This window comes from Telopea speciosissima, chromosome 10 (assembly GCF_018873765.1).
Source record: "Telopea speciosissima isolate NSW1024214 ecotype Mountain lineage chromosome 10, Tspe_v1, whole genome shotgun sequence".
Classification (NCBI taxonomy): domain Eukaryota; kingdom Viridiplantae; phylum Streptophyta; class Magnoliopsida; order Proteales; family Proteaceae; genus Telopea; species Telopea speciosissima.
In genome coordinates, this window is record NC_057925.1 from 48,916,177 (window position 1) to 48,934,281 (window position 18,105).

Below are 18,105 nucleotides of genomic sequence, written 5' to 3' on the forward strand. Positions count from 1 at the left end.
ATACATATATATGTATATATAAATATATGTATATTATAAAATAGTAATAATATGGAATTGCAGTGATTGTCATATACGTATATAAATACGTATATTATAAATCAGTAATACCTGTATTTATTAGTATAGAATTGATTGTATTATTGCCCTTGCACATGGGCTTTCATACTAGCCGAGTATCGGCCAATACAAATTATAAAAACGAAAAGATATATTTTTTTGATAAAATATTAAAAAACAGAAAAAAAAATTATAAAATTGAAAAGATATAAATATGTTTACTCTTCTTCTTCTCTCACTGTCTCTCGCTCATTTCTTTCTCTTTTTATTTGCAGGCGACGCTGGTTTTATTTTTTGAGAATCTCTCTCTCGGAATTCATGTCGGTATGACCATGCAACTGGAATTTCTATCCCGGAACCCTAATTCATTTTTTTTAAATAAATTTCTTAAGGATTATCCTTACGTTCAAAATATGTTCCATTTAGTTTCGAGATTCAATGGTTTTGGAGCTCTTCCTCTGGATTTTCATGTTGTTTTGTGGATTATCTTGAATCTCTTGTTGTTTTTGGGTGCATTTAGGGCTTCTGCTATTGATTTGACTATTTTGTAAGTTGATTTATTTGAGGTAAAGTGTTGGTTTTTTCTAGATTTTGGGAGAAAGGCGTATTTCTCTCTTCGTCCGTGACACCTTAACCATTTATGGAACTGAATTAAGATCCTTCGTGTCTCATATGGTTCTAATTTGGAGTTGCTTATGTAATTTATTGTGCTTTTCGCCTTTCTTTTAGGTCGACGAATTAGATGGAGTATGGTGATGCATTTATTGATGGATACTTCTGCAATTATTTCAGTTTTTTCCTTCCTCCGGTTCCTATTGAAGTTTCTCGTTGTCCTTGATTGTTCTATTAATTGCTTTCATTCTGCCAACCTTAATTGGAAAAGAAAAAGAAGCTGTTTTCCTTCCCCCACCCCCTTGTTACGGGTTTTTGAGGATGGTTGTCTGCGTGTATTCTCTGTGTATCAATTACATTTGCTTTCCTTGGAGGGTGCAGAAATAAGACCTACTTAATGCATTAATCGGGCGACCAATCATTCTCGTTTGTAGGGGGACCATTCGTTATTATTTATCTCCTATATGATACACCGATATGGTAACTGAAACCCATGACTGCAGTTTATTACCAGTCAATACTGCATGAAGGGCAACGAGCCAATATCAGATTTTCCCAATAGAGGAAGAAACTTCTTCTAACCATTAGGAAATCGTAACTCATGAAACTCCATAGCTGTTATTCTAAACTGGGACATCCTCCACCCAACCACTAATATGTCCTTTTCTGGATGTTAAAATGGAGCAGCTTGTTCATCTCTCCTTTTTGTTCTGATTTCTTCTAAAGATAGGACTTGCATTCCATTGCTTGGAAGACTCATCATCCAGGCTTATATAGTATTGGGCATAGGGTACATTACTTTCTTTTCTTACACCAATCATCTTCGAGTTTTGGACTTTCTCTTCATTCCTGACTTTGATGCAAGTCTCTCTTTTAATTTTTTTTAAGTGTTCTTGTAAGTTTGTGACTTAGTAATATGATTGCACACAGAAATGCTGTGATAGGTACTACTTATGGTTCCAACATTTATGTATTGTGCCCATATTTGCCTTCATGTTAAGCTTCTTCTTTGTTGTTGAACCTTCATAGCTGTATTCTTTGTTCTGCGTTATTTATTTTTAGGTTTTTCATGCCAAGGTACAAGCTTCTATTTTTGCATCCCATCTTATAGTCTACAGTATGGAACTTTTTATTTTATTATTCCCCTTGCAAAGGAGATCATCTTGGAATTTCTCCAATGTTTTTTTTTTAACTTTTTGGCAACCAAGGTCAACATTTTGCTCGTCCAGAATCCAACTAATAGCTGATCTTGCCTGCATTAGCTCCTCCTGCATCTTTGCTACTTCGATTGAAATGTTCTTTTTAAGGTTCACTCTCACGTTGAAAACCTTTTCAAACACCTGGTTGTGCCCCCTCATGTTTGTTTGCTCCTAAAAAGTATCATATGTCAGCCTCCATTTACATGAATCCTACAATACATCCATTCATGGTTTTCTCAACATGGGAGAGGGGTCACCTTGTCCCAAGGCCCTCAGTGGTGGGTAAAGAACTCATCTAGTGTGCGATCAAAAAGAGTTGATAGCCTCACCCATGCTAAACAGACATGCATCCATGCTCTCCAACTTGCTCCTAAAACTATCCCTGGGGAACTTTGATCAAGAAGCCTATTCAACTTTGTCATAGGCTCTCTCTGCCTAGTTCACCAATCCATTGCTTGTTGAACTTTGACAGTTACCTCTTGAACTCCCTACCATCTTGTTTAGCCAAAATACTGGTCGATCATCTGTGATTATTTCCCTTTTGGAGTCTGAAGATAGTGAAGAAATATATACCTGGTGGCTTGAATTCTAGGTGTTAAACATCTTGAGGGGATACAGCAACGGGAAGATATTGTTTTCAAGATTTGACTATCAGTCTTGAGATACTTTGTAATAGTGGCTGGTAATACAAAAGCTTTCTTGTAAAGTTAGAAAGTGAGCTTATTTGTAGCCTCAAAGAAACCCACTGCTAATCTTTTGGATAATTAAGGTGCAGATTTTCTTGAAAAATGGAGAACAGAAAAGAGACATCAGAAATGGCTCTAGGGATAGTATAGAAAAAACAGCCTCAGCTATGTAGAATGGGATGCCGTTGTCATGTTTTAATGATTGTCCATGTCTACACTTTACAGATGGAATGGTACCTTTATTTCTATGTGATCATTGATGCTGTAAAGGGGTGTACCCAATGCATAAGGCTCCCGCCACTGTGGGGTCTGGGGAGGGTCATAATGTGCGCAGCCTTTTGATCATTGATGCAGTATTTACCCTAATAGAAAAGTTGACTGCAGATCATAGTGAAGGACTTTAGGCCCAAAGTTCTTTCTGTCTTATGCTAAGGCCCATTCTCTACTATCCTTTAGTAAGACAGTTGACTTTGGGGGTGTCCCAACTGGATACTAAACTTATGCCTTCACCCTCCCCCACCCCCCCTCCAAAAAAAAAAGTTTGCCAAGTGGAAGTAATAAGGGAGTGATGATGCAGGAATCTATTGATGATGTTGTTGATATATTATTTTCAGCCAATCAAGTGTAACTGTTTTTATAAATCTTGTTAACTATTTATAGTAGTATGGCGCTTTTACCATTTAAGAAGCACGGTGACAAATTAGTGGTCTTTTCAGGAAAACTGAGTTTGATCCATACAGATGAATGCGTTTATTATTTTTTTCATAGTTCTTGGATTGTTCTATGTGTAGATATTTTACTTTATCAATAAAATTTCTTTTCCTTGGTGATTAAAAGAAAAACTTATTTTCAGTAACTTCTTTTATTTTTAGCTAGGAGTTAAAAAATTTGAAATCCTAGTAGTATTAGCCATCACGTATGCTGGCTGAGTCCCAGAAGGATTTTGTCCTTTTTTTTTTTTTTTGAGTTTGAAAAATAGTTCGATAATGGTTTATATATAGGCATCTAATTGCAATTTCATTTAGTTTCATCTTGTGGTTTTATTTATGGAATAAGAGAATGATTCTATTGCATGGTTGTCTGATGGTAAAACCCCATCATTGTTCATAGCTAATTATCCTTATTTCAATTCTCTGTATAGTGTATACACTACCAGATAAGCTTCTTCATTTCCATACTGTATGGTTTGTTTTGCTTGCTGGTATTTGAGTTGGATCTGCTGTGGTGGGCTTTGTTAACCTACATCAGGCGGTGAATGCATAAGTGGCTTATGGATTTCAAGCCTGCTTTCTGTGGGAAGCACTTTCACAATCGCCATTCTTCTACAAGCCAAGTGATCAAACATGAGCATTTTGTCCAGAAGCATGGTCTACATAAGAAAAAGAGACCTTTGACGAAATATTGGGGCACTATAAGAGCTTTTGTTAGAAAATCTTGCTCAACCCTGAGTCACACAAGAACAAGAAAAATGATTTGATAAAAGAAGTTATTCCACAAGGCCAGAAATCAATTAATTATTGGTTACTTTTAAATGGGGTTTTCCAAGACACTACATCAGCCCTGGCCTTGGAAACCTTGCTCAATTCTGTTCCTTTCTGTTGGTGTCAAGCAGGTGACATTGTTGACAATTACAGGAAAGAGTTTTAAGGGTTGATGGTAAATTTTTGTTTTAAGAATACAATGTGTCAGCACTTCATGCTTGGCTTGGTCTTCTCCTGTCTTCTAGAACCTAAATATATGTCATACTAAAAGTGCATGTCTGCATGATGGATGTGGTTAGCATAAACGTTATTGCACTATTTTCTTCTCCATTGCTTACGTGAGCTATGGACACCCAATTAGCCCAAGGTTCTAAATCTCAGTTTCGAGGCCGGTTTCGACTGGCCAAGGAAACCAAGATTTCCCAATGTTTGACCGAAACCAGGTCGAAACCTGTACTTTTCTGGGCAAAACCTGACATGTTATGTGCTGTCGAAACTGGTCGAAAATAGTTGAAACTTGTCGAAACTACCAATACTGGTCAAAATTAATCGAAACTTGGTATTTTTTGGTCGAAACTACCGAAATGTGCGAAATATGGTCGAAACCAGTTCAAACCTAACTCGTACCAAGTTTCATCTTGGTTGAAACTGCAGAATCCATGGCCTTGCCTAAGAAAATATTCTTCCTTGTGAATCAACTGACCTATGATTCGAACTTTCTGAGAGATAGCCATCTTTCAGCAATATTACTGATCTTTATTTATTGTCTAGAAAAATGAAATTATGTTTTTCGTGGTAGTCTTCTAGCTGGGGATCATTGAGTTGACTTTGGAAATTTGATTCCTTGTGTATAGTGAAGATTGTATTGAACTGCAAGCACAATCCCATCATTCCCTGTGGTTTTCAAGCATATTCAATTGGAGGGGAGGGGATACAATTCCAGGTATAGAGTGATGATATATTTAGCATTCAATGAACTGTATAGTCTCATGCCTCCTTCGTTTTACAGGATTGATGGAGGACTTAAAAAGGAAAATAAGCTTTTAAGGTTATTGACTATGATTTTGTTTGAATTAGGGATTATGGAAGTAAGAGATACAGGTCTAGAGGCTGACCTCTTCTAGATAACTAGGATATTTGTATTTGAATTGTTGCAACATCTGGTCATTGATAGCTTTAGTTTCATAAGGTAGAAGGGCTTTAAGGATTATGGTTTTGGAATGGATGGAAGGCAGTGACTGTAGGGTATAGGATTTTGAACAGAGTGTTGTAGGAAGGTTGTAAGGGCTCAATTGATGGCTTAAGGTGAAAGGTTGATGAATAAATGAGATTAGGGTGCAGCATTACTAGGGTGGGTGATCATAGGGTATGAGGGGACAGCTGTAAAAATAAGAGAATTGAAGAAAAAAGAGCGAAAATAGGTACTACAGCTGATCTAGTTTTACTCTTGGACTAGACGTAGTACATGAAATTACACAACTTCAGAAGCTTGTCCCTTTTAAAAAATTGGACCTTTAGAGCCTTCTCTCGCCATGTGGGCAACTTCATTAAGGCCGAAATATGACACGTGAGTTGGGAACCTTGGACCCTACCTTCTAGAAAAATCTAGTCTTACATGATCTCCACATGGCAGATATTATGACCATACAAGAAAGCCTTCGTTTGTGGGCCATGCAGGAAACCAACCCAGGAAAATTGAAGTGTTTTGCTTTCACATCTATGCAGTGGTTAGATGGCAGATTAAATGTATATGATGTTGTATAACCTCCTAAATCAATATGGTCTATGGATCATTATTCAGTAATACACTCATTATATTTTATTATGTGGCTGCTTTTCGAGTGTTTCTGAAATTTGTTTTTTCAACAGGACAAGGGTCGGCCTTTGCCAAAGTTTGGTGAATGGGACGTCAATGACCCTGCTTCAGCAGAGGGATTCACTGTAATATTCAATAAGGCTAGGGATGAGAAGAAGACTGGTGCCAAGCCTGATTCACCTGGGAAGGAAGAGACAGCATTCAGGCATCATGCTGCAGATCCTGGCAAGCCACAGGGTGTAAGTTCACTTATTTACCCATTCACTTCTGTACTTTCTACTTTGGCCTGCATAAAAATGCTGCTTTCAGCCTTTCATCATCTTGAGAACATTTTGATTACAAAAGAGCTTTCTAGCTAGGCAGGTTTCTCTCGTAAGTTCTGCTTAATTTGACTGGTGATTTGCATGATACCATTTGAAATGGTCATTGTTCATTCTCGTATAGGTAAGGCAATAGGGAGACCAAAAAGAGAAACTGGAACCTCAACAGAAAAAGGAAACAGGCCTTACCTTCATTGCTTACCTCTACCTACTACTCCCCTGTCTGCCAACCAGAACTGAGCTCCTTAATCTACTCACTCGCCTATAAGACCCCCTGACGCCAAATATCTTCCTTGCAAAATACAGGGAAATCTGAAATAATCTCCATAGAGAACCAATGGCGCAGTGGAGAGGGATGCTAGTCGGCTCAGCTAAGTTGTAGGCCCCAATGGATCAGACCATGTTTGTTTCTGGTATCTCTATTTCCCGCTTTGCTTTCTTGGCTGTCATCTCCACTGTCATCTCCAACACACTCTTTATCTTCATGAGCCTATGTTGAAATGAAGTTTATGGATAGGGTAGAAAAGTCAAGAGTCGGAGTCACATGATACCCTAGCGGGTTTTCGGATCTCACCCTACTATTATTAATTTATTATCCGCTCTTTTCCCCTTATTATTATTGAGAACCCCTTTCCCCTTATTATTACTACTCCCCACTTTACTTCTAGTACAAGCTTGAGCGCTAAAACAAAGCTGACAATATACATTAATCATTATATAACCATGGTCTTCTCCGTCCAAAAAATTAAAAAAACACCATGTCTTGTTTGTGGACTTCAAAATACAAAGGCAACAAATTATCATTTTTTTAGGCATAAAGTAATGTAGCTCTAGATAGGTAAAGGTCCTACTAGAGGCCAATTATCCAGGATCCAATGACAAAGGACCAAAGGGGCTGCTGGTTCTGCAGTTCCAATAGAGCAGAATAGGAGTTTTAGGTCAAATTTGAATCACTTCCCAAATTAGGGTTAATAGAGGTATGGTAAAAATCTGAGTTCAATCGGATGGCTGGTTTGGTAGATCTCAAAAATCACTTTGTATGTGACCTTCTAAAAGGAAGAAGAATAGTTGCAGAATTTCTTACTTGTTTCAGGTCTTCAATGGAGGCAGCAGCTCTGTGATAGAAGGATAGAACCACCTTCCAGCTGTAGAGGATCCTCCTAGCCGTCACGGCGTAAGGAGTCGATCGGATTCCACCAATCCCTTTCCACCTTGATAGGACCACAAGGATGCACACTCACAAGGAGCAAAGGAGCAGCTATGGCAGCAAACAAAAGCTTTTTCATTAATCAAATTCGTGTTCAATACTTGGCCCCCTTACAACCTTATATAAAAGACTCAAAATTAGACTCCTACACTAAAAAGGAAAGGCCTAACCCAATCCTCAATCTATTAACTAACTTAAACTGACTAAAAAACTGAAATAGACTAAAAAATAGAGTCCTTATCCAGCCCATCTAAACAACTAAAAGAAAAGTAATAAAATTATTTAAATTGAACCATTGGTTCAAACTAGCTTTGGACCGGTTCAATTTAAAACATTAAAAACATGAAATAAAGTTAGATTTTAGGTTAAGGAGGTAAGAAGGAGAAGAGGAAGAAGTAGGAGAAGGAAGGAGACAAGAGACAAGAGAGAAGAGAGGAGAATAGTTTCGGTTGTAATTCCTTGTGTTGGAGAGACATCTCCACACATCTATATTACTTCAATGACATAAATAAAAGTATTACATCCAACTCCCTAGGGAGGTAAAAGGTAAAAAAGTAGAAAATACAGAATTACATAATAAGGTAACTAGTAATAAGACTAGTATCGAAACTACCCTTATTACAAGGCTATACACATCTAACACTCCCCCTCAAGCTGGAGAATATATATCATGCATTCCTAGCTTGCTTAGGAGAGTACTAAACTGAGGAGAGGCAAGAGCCTTGGTAAAGTCTTTGGCTGTGTTTGTTATGTGCATGTTAATAAATCACATCGCACTAAACTTGATCCCAAAGCTCTCAAGTGTCTCTCCAACACCATTAGCACCAACTGTCTCCACTGTACTGGCATCCTCACGGTTGGGCCCTTGGCCTCGACCACCTCCACGGGTGTCTCGGACAGAGTTGGAATTGAGGGCGGACCTCTTAAGAGATGATGCTAATGTTGGTGCCATAGTAACACACCGAGTCTCCTCACTCTGGAGATAACTACAGACCTCACTAAGAGATGGAAGGGGAGACCAGCCCAAAAGTTGGAGTCTGACTGGTTCATAGTCAGGGTTTAGACCACCAAGTAGAGAGAAGACACTCTCTTTTTCAAGGGTCTGATACACCTTTGCTTCATCCTCTGGGTTGGACAAATGAAGATCCCTGTAGTGGTCATACTCCTCTACAAGACTAAGGATAGCACTGTAGTACTCAGAAATAGTTCTGTCACCCTGCCTCATTGAGTGAATGTTTTGGTGAAGCTGATAGACCTTGGCAGAATCACCCACTCTATCAAAGGTTTCAGCGACACTATCTCAGATTGCCTTAGCAGTCTCTTTTTTGATAAACATTCTCCCAATCTCAGGCTTCATGGAGAAGATCAGCCATGTCATGACTGTAGAATTTTCTGTCTCCCATTTATCATAAGTAGGGGAACCAAGAGCTGGGCCTATGATAGTGCCTGTGATGTATCCAAGCTTCCCTTTGCTCCTGAGGGAAAGCTTCACAGAGTGTGACCAATCCAGGTAATTAGTACCATCAAGCTTCACAAAAGAAATCTGGAGGTGTGTGTTCTCATAAACCAACTGAGGGACTGTTGTTGAGGGAGGCTGGGAATCAGCCAAACCAAGCTCAGAAGACTCTGTACCAGTCATCTTGAAAGGAAAATGGCACTTGACCATATATTAGGATACCAATCCAAGTGGGGAGCACACACTCAACCCAAAAAAATAAAACCAAATACAAGAGAAGAACAGAAACAGCCTTGAGAATACTGCACCCTAATACTCTCCAAGGGATATCATCAACCTTAGACAAGTTCAAAAGCTTCACAAAAGTTGTGCACAGGCATTACTCAACAAAGGAGGCAGCATATTGCAGTCCAAATGCAATAATAAAGAGAATCAGACATTCTCAGTTTTACTTGGGCAGAAACTGGATTCCACGAAAATGGAGTTGTGCTCAGATTGAGCCTTCAAACAGCAAGGGGATGCACGTGGCTCTTGAACAATACCCTTGGGCGATTCTACTCAGGTACTCCAACTTTCAAACCCCTACCAAGAGAAGGAGATACAGGGACTGCAATGTAGAGCTGGCGGTAACTCTAGCACTGGCTAGAACAACTTCAAATCTTCAAATGAGCTACATCAAAGCTCGAACAGCAGTAGCAAGCACTAGAATAGGTTATTTCAAACCTATTTCATAATCCTTTCAACAGATCCTTTACATAGGAAGCTTCTCTTTGAAACCCTAGGACACAAAGGATTTCAAGGAGAAGGAGAGAATGAGGACAAGAAGCTGGATTCGACTCTCAAACCCTAAGGCTCTGATACCAAGTTAGATTTTAGGTTAAGGAGGTAAGAAGGAGAAGAGGAAGAAGTAGGAGAAGGAAGAAGGAGACAGGAGACAAGAGAGAAGAGAGGAGAGAGGAGAGAGGAGAGAGGAGAGAGGAGAATAGTTTCGGTTGTAATTCCTTGTGTTGGAGAGACATCTCCACACATCTATATTACTTCAATGACATAAATGAAAGTATTACATCTAACTTCCTAGGGAGGTAAAAGGTAAAAAAGTAGAAAATACAGAATTACATAATAAGGTAACTAGTAATAATACTAGTACCAAAATTACCTTTATTACAAGGCTATACACATTTAACACTAAAACTAAGTATATGACTAAAACATCTAATCCCGTATGCAACCTAATTACCCATATTTTAGGCCCATAAAAGTGGTCTATTACATAGAAAACCCATGGGATCAAAGGCCCAACATGTATATAACCCAACCCTAGACTTATTTCTAAAGAAATAAGTCCATTTCAATGATGAATCTGCATCATAAAGTTAAAAAAAAAAGAAGGGAAAATTCAAAACAACAATGATCCAAACTATTAATTAAGGGTGCAATCCGGCCGGGTTTAGAATCCTAGCCAAACCCTAGGTCACCTTAGCTCAACTGAAGCCAGGCCAAGGCCGGGCTGGGATATCGCAGCCCAGGCCCAGCCCTACCGGGCTCGAGCCAACCTAGCCTGGCCCTAATTGAGCCGCCCCTATTTTTGTTGTCCAGACTAGGTAAGGCCAGACTAGCTCTGTTTTTTTGACTGTATATATATATATATGCAGGGCTGGGCTGGAAATCTCAATCCTGGCCCAGCCCGCTGGCTGAAAAGCCCAACCCAGGCTCAGGCGAGCTTGGGCTGGCTCGCTGGGCCAAACTAGCCCCCTATCAATTTTGCGAAGTTGTGACAATAAAAGAAATATTGAGTTAATCTCAATTACCAAAAGGGCGGGGGAGGAAGAAAACTGAAGTGAATGTAACAGCAAATCCTTCACCATTTTGGTTTTAGATTCATCCAATTTGGTTGATTATCAGTCTTTGGAATGGAATTCTCTATGCAGTTTGTTCTACTTGGGTTGGGGGTGGGTTTCCTTTTTAATTCTGAGAAGATCTTGTGTATAGTGTGGGAAAATGTCAGATTCTCAAAGTTCGTCTTAGACCCTAAAATGGTTTTAATTGAGAAGATTCATACATGGCAGAGCTTCAGTTCAGTTGGTGATTAGTCTCATTGATGTGCACGTGAACTTCATATGCTGCCTATTCAATGTTCAAATTCTCTTGCCCCGGGCTAGGGCAATATGGATCAATGCATTTTACAAATGAAATATAACTGGTCAGATTGTTAAGAGATCATCTTGATTGGTGACTGGATAGAAATTATGCAAGTCCCCATTATGTGCTTCATTACTGAATTGTAAGATAGCCATCCAGAATCTAAGTATAACTGCTTTGATAATGCAGTCTCTGTTTGTGACAGTTTTGCTGAAAATGTATTATTTTTGCAGAAAAAATGGTTTTGCTGCGTCCAACCTGCTTATGCAGAGTCCTGATAGCAGGGGCTCTCGCTTAGTTAGAGCCATGGTAGAATGTGATTTCCATCGGGCTCCACCATATTTTCCGAGAAGACTGGAGCTGTAGTTACACAAAGGCTGTGATGAGTCCTGCCGGAATTGGTTTGCTGTGCTGTAAAACTGGGGCTGATTGGAAAGGTGGGTTTGAGAAGATAATGAAAGAAGACAAAAGCTGTATTGTATTTATAATCTTGCGTACTACACTTACTGGTTGGGCACTATTGAAGCTGAGCTCTGCTTCCCTTTCCTTTCCTTCTCATATTTGCTGTTGGGGCTGCCACTTGTTTGTGACTGTTTTTCATTTGCTGTTCTACAAGAGTTGAGTGGATTTGGTTTTTGTGTATAGTTAGTACAGATTCATGGCTTTTTCATTGTCTTCTTCACAACTATATTTTGGGTATATGCAATAGTCTTTGTATGCAGTAGTCAAACAAAGAATTATACCTTCCAAATGTGAGCTATCTGTCTTGAAATGGTAGGAAAGAGAAATAGCAGAGCTTTCTTAGAATTCTACTGAAAATGAAGAAAAAAGATAGAACATTAATTGTATTCTAATACACCGGCATGAGGCATAGCAGTGAAGCACAAACAAGCGATGCAACTGTAGTGGAGGTGGGCATGCGTCCCCTGTCTTTGCGGATGAAGAGTGCTTCATAGATGGGGATGTTAATGGCAACCACAAGGCCAGCAATAATAATTTGTGAGATGAATTGCTCCACAGCCCATACTCCCATTCCCATAACTATCCTCTTTACTCCCCCAACCAGGCTAAAAAGGTTGAACAAAGCTACTGTTGCTATGATAGTAAACATAGGAGAAGAGGCCCCAAACTCGAAGATCCCTTGCTTATATCTCTTGGATGCCTCCTCTTCATCCACTTTGGCTGTGATTACAAATGTTGTTTGGGAAAAACCCAGTTGCCTGAAAATGGTGTCGACGAAGCCAAAAAGATACGAAGTCGTCCTCCGAATCAACAACATCCTCTGGAGGTTCCACCAGTCCTCTACTGTGTTTTTACACCACAGTGCCTCAGCTAGGCTGTATACATTCTTGGCCACAAATACATATGCAAATGGTAGAAACCACAGGCTAGACATCTGAAAGCATAAAACAAATTAATAGGCATCGATTAGTTATGAATCTGTGGGTATGTGTTTGTGTGTGTCTCAGAGAGAGAGAGAGAGAGAGAGAGATTCACCTTTGGGAACAAGGAAATGCCATTAAAGAAGCAGAGAGAAGGGACAAACACATAGTAGAGTGTAGGCAAAGCATTAGCAGCCCATAAGCAGTAGACACAATATCCCATCTGGAGGCCTAGTTTTATCTTACCTTGCCCATATAGAAAGGGACAATACTTAGATAGGAAAATTTGGAACATTCCCTCAGACCATCTCTTGAATTGTACCAGATGCTGAAGCAATGTGGTTGGAGCAGTTCCTAAGAAGCCAGGTCTATCTGGATTGTAATGAATGGGTTTCCAACCCCTACATTGGATTGCCAAACCTGTTATTATGTCCTCCACTGGACACCCATACATCAAACCCATCTGCAATATCCATATATACATAACCATAAGCTCATCAGTGATTTATCTATTAATCAGAGAGAGAGAGAGAGAAAGAGAGAGAGAGAGACCTCTTTTCCCCATTGGGTACCCATCTCATAAGTACAGCTTGCCAGGGCCTTACATTTCTCTTCTACCTCACTGATACTCCTTTCTGCCTTCCTTTCAATCTTTCTGTTCTGTTTTCCTCTGCACTCATTACTGTATTTCTTTCCACAAAGAGCCTCTCTCCTATGAAAACATCCAGTGCCACAATACAGAGCCCCTCCATATCCATCTATACCTGCAAGTTCCAACTTTTGAAAAAGAACAAAACCAGCAAATCAAGTGAACTGATCAGTACTCCATTGCAATTTCTTTTCTTCTTAAACCATATTCTGATTGGATTTTATTTTCTTATTAAACTCACCTCATTGACTACCCTATTTGCATTACAATAAATATCGTTCTTTGTGACATTATAATAGTTCTGTGGGAACTGCACATAAGATATCTCATGACCATTCACTTCATCCATGAAGAAGCATAATATCTCTCTCAATGTTTCTGAATTATTTGAGTACATGTCGCAGTCCACATTGAGTATGATTTCCCCATTACTTATCTCCGACGACACCCGTATCTTCAAAACAGAAATAAAACAAAAACTAACCAATATTAGTGATCAGGAAGTACAATTTAAAAAAGAAAGGGTTCAAATTTGTTCTAGGTTTTCATAGTTTGTTGTTGAAACAGTTTTTCTTTCTCTAATGGCAAATAGTTGCAGTAACCAAAAAATAAACTGAAAAAAAAAAAAATGTACCAACTAGGTACCATTACCCTAAGCATAAATTCATCTATTAACATTATTATTTTTATATAAAAATACAAATTGTTTTTAATCGTATAATGAGCAAGAGATTTTAGCTGTCTGGTCGCATGGGGTCAATGAGAGGACACACGAGGGCATCAACATGGATGAAAATTTTTATTTCACTGAGACAAGATAGTAATTCACTCCTGTGTTTGAGAACAGGGACCACATGACCAAACAACGTTGTTTTTCCCTTGTTCAATATACATTTTCACTTGACAAAAAAATCCGTCATAATCAAATTTATTCTTTATACATCCTTTTATAATAATTTGTTATAAAAAGGAAATGTCTGAAATTTTGTTGGACAAAAAAAAAAAAAAAAAGTGAAATATCTTGTATATGGTTGATTCACACTATTACCTAGATATCCGTGGCATCACTTTCCAAATGGCAAAAATTTAAATGCTAGTGTAGAGATACCTTTTGCACCACTGGTAGATCAAGAAACTTTCTACAAAGAAGGGAAATTAAGAGCATGCATGGATGATTACCAAGGCATTCATGGCACCAGCCTTGAAATTGTGAGGATATTGGGGTCTCTTCTCACGTGCCAAGTATACCAAAGTTGGCAAAGAGATTCCTTCAATATCCACTGCATTTGGGTCTCTTCCATCAATTAGCATCTGATGACATAAAATACAAACCAAAGAAAGTCTCTCTCTCTCTTAGACCTTTTTTTTCTAAAAAAAACAGAGACAAGAATTTTAGAGATGGCAATGGGTATGGAGATTTTTGTATATCTCAATCATGGATTTAGGTTACAGGATCATATCGGCGAATACTTATATCGATATGTATCGATGGTATTAGTATTGTTGGATAGTAAAATGGTTCAAAAACTGGTGGAATCGGTATTTTTTGAGGTAAAATTATCCGATCTGACCTGATACGGCCGATCAAAATTGATAACCGTATTGGCTAAAACCGATACGGCTACCGATACCATATACTAAAGCCCTGATCTCAATATGTTTTTTTGAGGATAAAATTATAAAAATGTAAGTACCTGAAGAATGGTGTGATGATCACGTTTAGTTACTCCAGCATTCCATTCTGAGAATCCTTTGTGTTGTTTCCTCACTTCTTCTGGAACTCTGCCTAATTCAGATGCCGACATGACCCTTTTCCTCATATCTTCATATAATTTCTGAAAGGAATAGAAATTTAAAGATGGAGAAAGCTATAATTAGAATTAACAAGGGAAAGGAAAGGATGGTTCGACCAGTTTTAATGTCTAAATCATCTTCCTTTGGACGGGTTTAGACAGATCTGGTCGAACCAGCTGGCTCATATATGGTCACGGTGGGTTTGTGTGGTCCGCAAGGAAGCCAAAGTTCAAATTAAATGATAAATCAGCATAGATTACCAAATAATAAACTCTCTTGATGTTAGATAACAAAAATTAAGTTCATGTTACCTGTGAGGCGATTGTGTGGGTTGGATGGATTTGGGTTGAAATTTAAGAAAGAATAACCCATGGGATCTAGGGCCCATGACCAAGCCCATTCCATTTGTCTGGCATGACTGGGCCTATATAAACAAAGGATCTAAGCCCATCTCAACAGTGAAGTTTCATCACAGTGAAATTCATTAGTTACCCCAAAACTTGCTATATGATATAGTGGATGGGCTTTAGTGGGCCTATGTGATGGAGAACCTCACACCCATCTCACAAGCCAAATTTTAACATGAAAAAAATTCAAAAATTATTATTTTTTTAAAAAGTGTTTTCAATGTGTATCAAATTTGGGCCTGGTTTGGGTGGGCTGTAAATGTTGGGCCAAAAATTGTTCTTTGAGAGACAGAGAGAGAAGGGCCAGACGAGAATGGTTTAGGTATCAGTATCGGCCGTATCTGTAAGTGGTATTAGAACAGGGGAGGGTAAAATGGTCCAAAAAAACCTCATATCAGTATTTTAAGCGACAAATTGATCCAATCCAGCCTGATACGGCCGATCCGTATGGCATTGATATTGGTATCTATATCGGAGACGACTGATACTCATACCGATACCAATCTGTGCAATAAAGCTTGTTTGTGAGGAGATGATCACCTTGATGACCAACCATTCGTCGCCCCTGGGGAAGTGATCACCGTCGGATGTGAAGATTCCACTAGCAAAAAGGGCATCAGGTGATCTAGGCTCCCACTTGTACTTGTTGCAAAAGGGTATCCAATACTTAGAGAAACGAGAGGCTTCAAGGAGAGCATTGAAAGTTAGGTCAGAGCCTCCATCATCGGAGAGATAAACACTCAACTTCTCCGGTGGATAATCATATGCCATTACAGACAAAACAGTGTTTATCACCAAAATTGGTGGTTCCATCACAGGGTCCGCTGTACACACGAAGATGTCTATGCACGGAAGTTGTTTGTCTTCATATCTGTTTCACAATGTTTACAGCCATAAATCACATCAATCATTCACTCTTAGGCTGTGTTTGAGAGTGCATGCCAAACACAGCCTTAGTCTTAGATTACCATAATAAATAGGTTAGGTGCTTCAAAAATACATAAAACTTAAAAGGATAAATTATACGTTATCCCGTGGTTTTCAAACGAAACTCAAATCACCCTCTAGTTTCTGAAAATACTCATCCGTCTCCTTCTATAGTACCTGTGTTAATCTGTTGTTAATTATTAATGTGAAAGAACTATTTTACCTTTGTATTAAAATATTAAAATTAAATTTACAATACTATCTATCAAAATCTATACTTGAATATCAAAAATAGTTTAAAATTTTAAATTTATTTAACTGGCTGACATCATCACTTAACAGCATAAAACTAATGGTAGGAACTAATTTATCATATTGAGGTCTAATACAAGGAGTGATTTAAGTATTTTTAAAAAATCAAGGGGTAATATGTAATTTATCCAAACATTAAAAATCTTCATACACATGTAGATGTTTCAATGCCCACAAGACATGCTAGGGGTGTCAAAAATTGAGATTGACAGATTTTGAACTGATCGCTATCAAATCAAAATCAACTGACCAAACTTCACTAAAGGCGGAGGTGAACCAAAACTTTCTCCTATGTATATAAAACAATGGATAGACATTATCTTCACATCTACAGATCTGGGGATCTACTAGGCTATTCTATTAAAATATCTCACGAGGCACATGTCGACACGATCATTACTTTGAAAACTTTAAAAAAATGTTTAGTATATAGAAATGATGATTATGGTGTTGATCATTAAATGATCTTTTATAATACCGGCGGGTCGATAGTGCACATCCGATGGTACAGTAGAGATCAGGTGGTATATATGATACATATGACCTCTGTTGTACCGTCGGATGTGCACTAGCATCCCGCCGATATTGTAGAGAAATTTTATCTTCAGAAAACACATAATTTTAGATGAGAGTTTGGTTTCTCTTTTGTGGGTAAGAAGGAAGCTTGTAGAGAAGAGAAAGAGATTCATAGATAGATAGATAGGAAAGATGGAATAAATTAATGAGAATTACCTGAGAGAAAAGGTATCCTTGAAGCAGGTGATGTGACGATGAACAACATTCCAACGAACGGATTGGGTGATGATCCAATAGAAACCGAACCAAAGCTCTGCTCCGAACAATCCAACCCATGCCCACCTCCCTTCTGCTCCTCCTCCTCCTCTTGGGATATGCAAAACCCTGTAAACCCACACCATCACTATCCCCACCCATATGCTCCCTGCAAATATTTTGTATCCTATTCTTCTCCCCTTTGATTCCTCTACAGTCTTAAACAGTAGACCAACATCTTCTTCCCCTCTTTTCTCTTCTCCTCCCCCCATCTCTCTCTCTCTCTCTTTCTCACATCACACAACACAGTCTCTCTGTACGTGGTGTTGACCATTTATAGATGATAAGGTTCACTCGGAACCAAGTGAACCTTATCAATAGAGCTATGAGTAATCTATTCCATACACGCCAACTTAAAATGGATTCTTTTATTAATTTGTAATTTTTGCCTATTTGATATATTATTTTGATATGATATACAATTTTTTTTAATTAACGTAATGGTTTGTCATTTCGATAACAATAGTTGCCTAGTGCAGTTGACTAGCTGTGGTGCACTTCATGCCCATGTTTACTAGGAGGTCTAGTTTGGACAAATAAAATAAAGTGTCTAGTTCTAAATACATAGAGTGTCATTCGATCAAAATTAAATTACAATGAACAATTGGTTCGGTTGGTATTGCCAATGTTTCCTGCGTCATGGGTATCGAGAGACCTCTTTCACTAGAGGAACATGGTTTTAGAGATTGGTAGCGGAGCGATGGCATTGGTTGATCCAAATTGGTATCAGACTATCAGTGGTCCTTGATCCTGTATCGATGGATTGGTACGAACAAAGGGTAAACATGTAAAAAAATGTTTTTTAAATGAAAAAGACAAGGGTAAAT

At 38.5% G+C, this 18,105-nt stretch overlaps 2 protein-coding genes across 3 annotated transcripts; one reads left to right on the forward strand and one right to left on the reverse strand.

The window, feature by feature from the left end:
* The first annotated feature begins 289 nt into the window (after positions 1-289).
* LOC122641800 (protein NOI4-like) lies at positions 290-11,687 on the forward strand. The gene is made up of 3 exons (XM_043835103.1): positions 290-384; positions 5,908-6,093; positions 11,210-11,687. The coding sequence occupies exons 1-3, from the start codon at positions 379-381 to the stop codon at positions 11,252-11,254; spliced, it is 237 nt and encodes a 78-aa protein (XP_043691038.1). The 5' UTR covers positions 290-378; the 3' UTR covers positions 11,255-11,687.
* A 103-nt stretch (positions 11,688-11,790) lies between these two features.
* On the reverse strand, positions 11,791-17,500 carry LOC122641798 (cellulose synthase-like protein E6). Of its 2 annotated transcripts, XM_043835099.1 has the most exons (8): positions 17,180-17,500; positions 15,749-16,079; positions 14,702-14,842; positions 14,187-14,318; positions 13,249-13,461; positions 12,911-13,135; positions 12,474-12,821; positions 11,791-12,372 (listed from the first exon to the last, which is right to left on the reverse strand). In XM_043835099.1, the coding sequence occupies exons 1-8, from the start codon at positions 17,488-17,490 to the stop codon at positions 11,827-11,829; spliced, it is 2,247 nt and encodes a 748-aa protein (XP_043691034.1). In that variant the 5' UTR covers positions 17,491-17,500; the 3' UTR covers positions 11,791-11,826. The 2 variants fall into 2 exon arrangements, with proteins under 2 accessions (XP_043691034.1, XP_043691035.1); XM_043835100.1 differs by lacking the exon at positions 13,249-13,461.
* Positions 17,501-18,105: the final 605 nt, after the last annotated feature.

What these genes read in the sequence shown, in the direction of transcription:
- LOC122641800 (XM_043835103.1), top strand. An exon ending in ATCCTGGCAAGCCACAGGGT is followed by an intron (nt 6,094 to 11,209) that starts GTAAGTTCACTT and finishes TTATTTTTGCAG; the next exon opens with AAAAAATGGTTTTGCTGCGT.
- LOC122641798 (XM_043835099.1), bottom strand. Translation starts at nt 17,490, where the DNA reads ATGGGGGGAGGAGAAGAGAAAAGAGGGGAAGAAGATGTTGGTCTACTG. An exon ending in ACGAATGGTTGGTCATCAAG is followed by an intron (nt 14,843 to 15,748) that starts GTGATCATCTCC and finishes TATTCCTTTCAG; the next exon opens with AAATTATATGAAGATATGAG. An exon ending in GCATTTCCTTGTTCCCAAAG is followed by an intron (nt 12,373 to 12,473) that starts GTGAATCTCTCT and finishes TTATGCTTTCAG; the next exon opens with ATGTCTAGCCTGTGGTTTCT.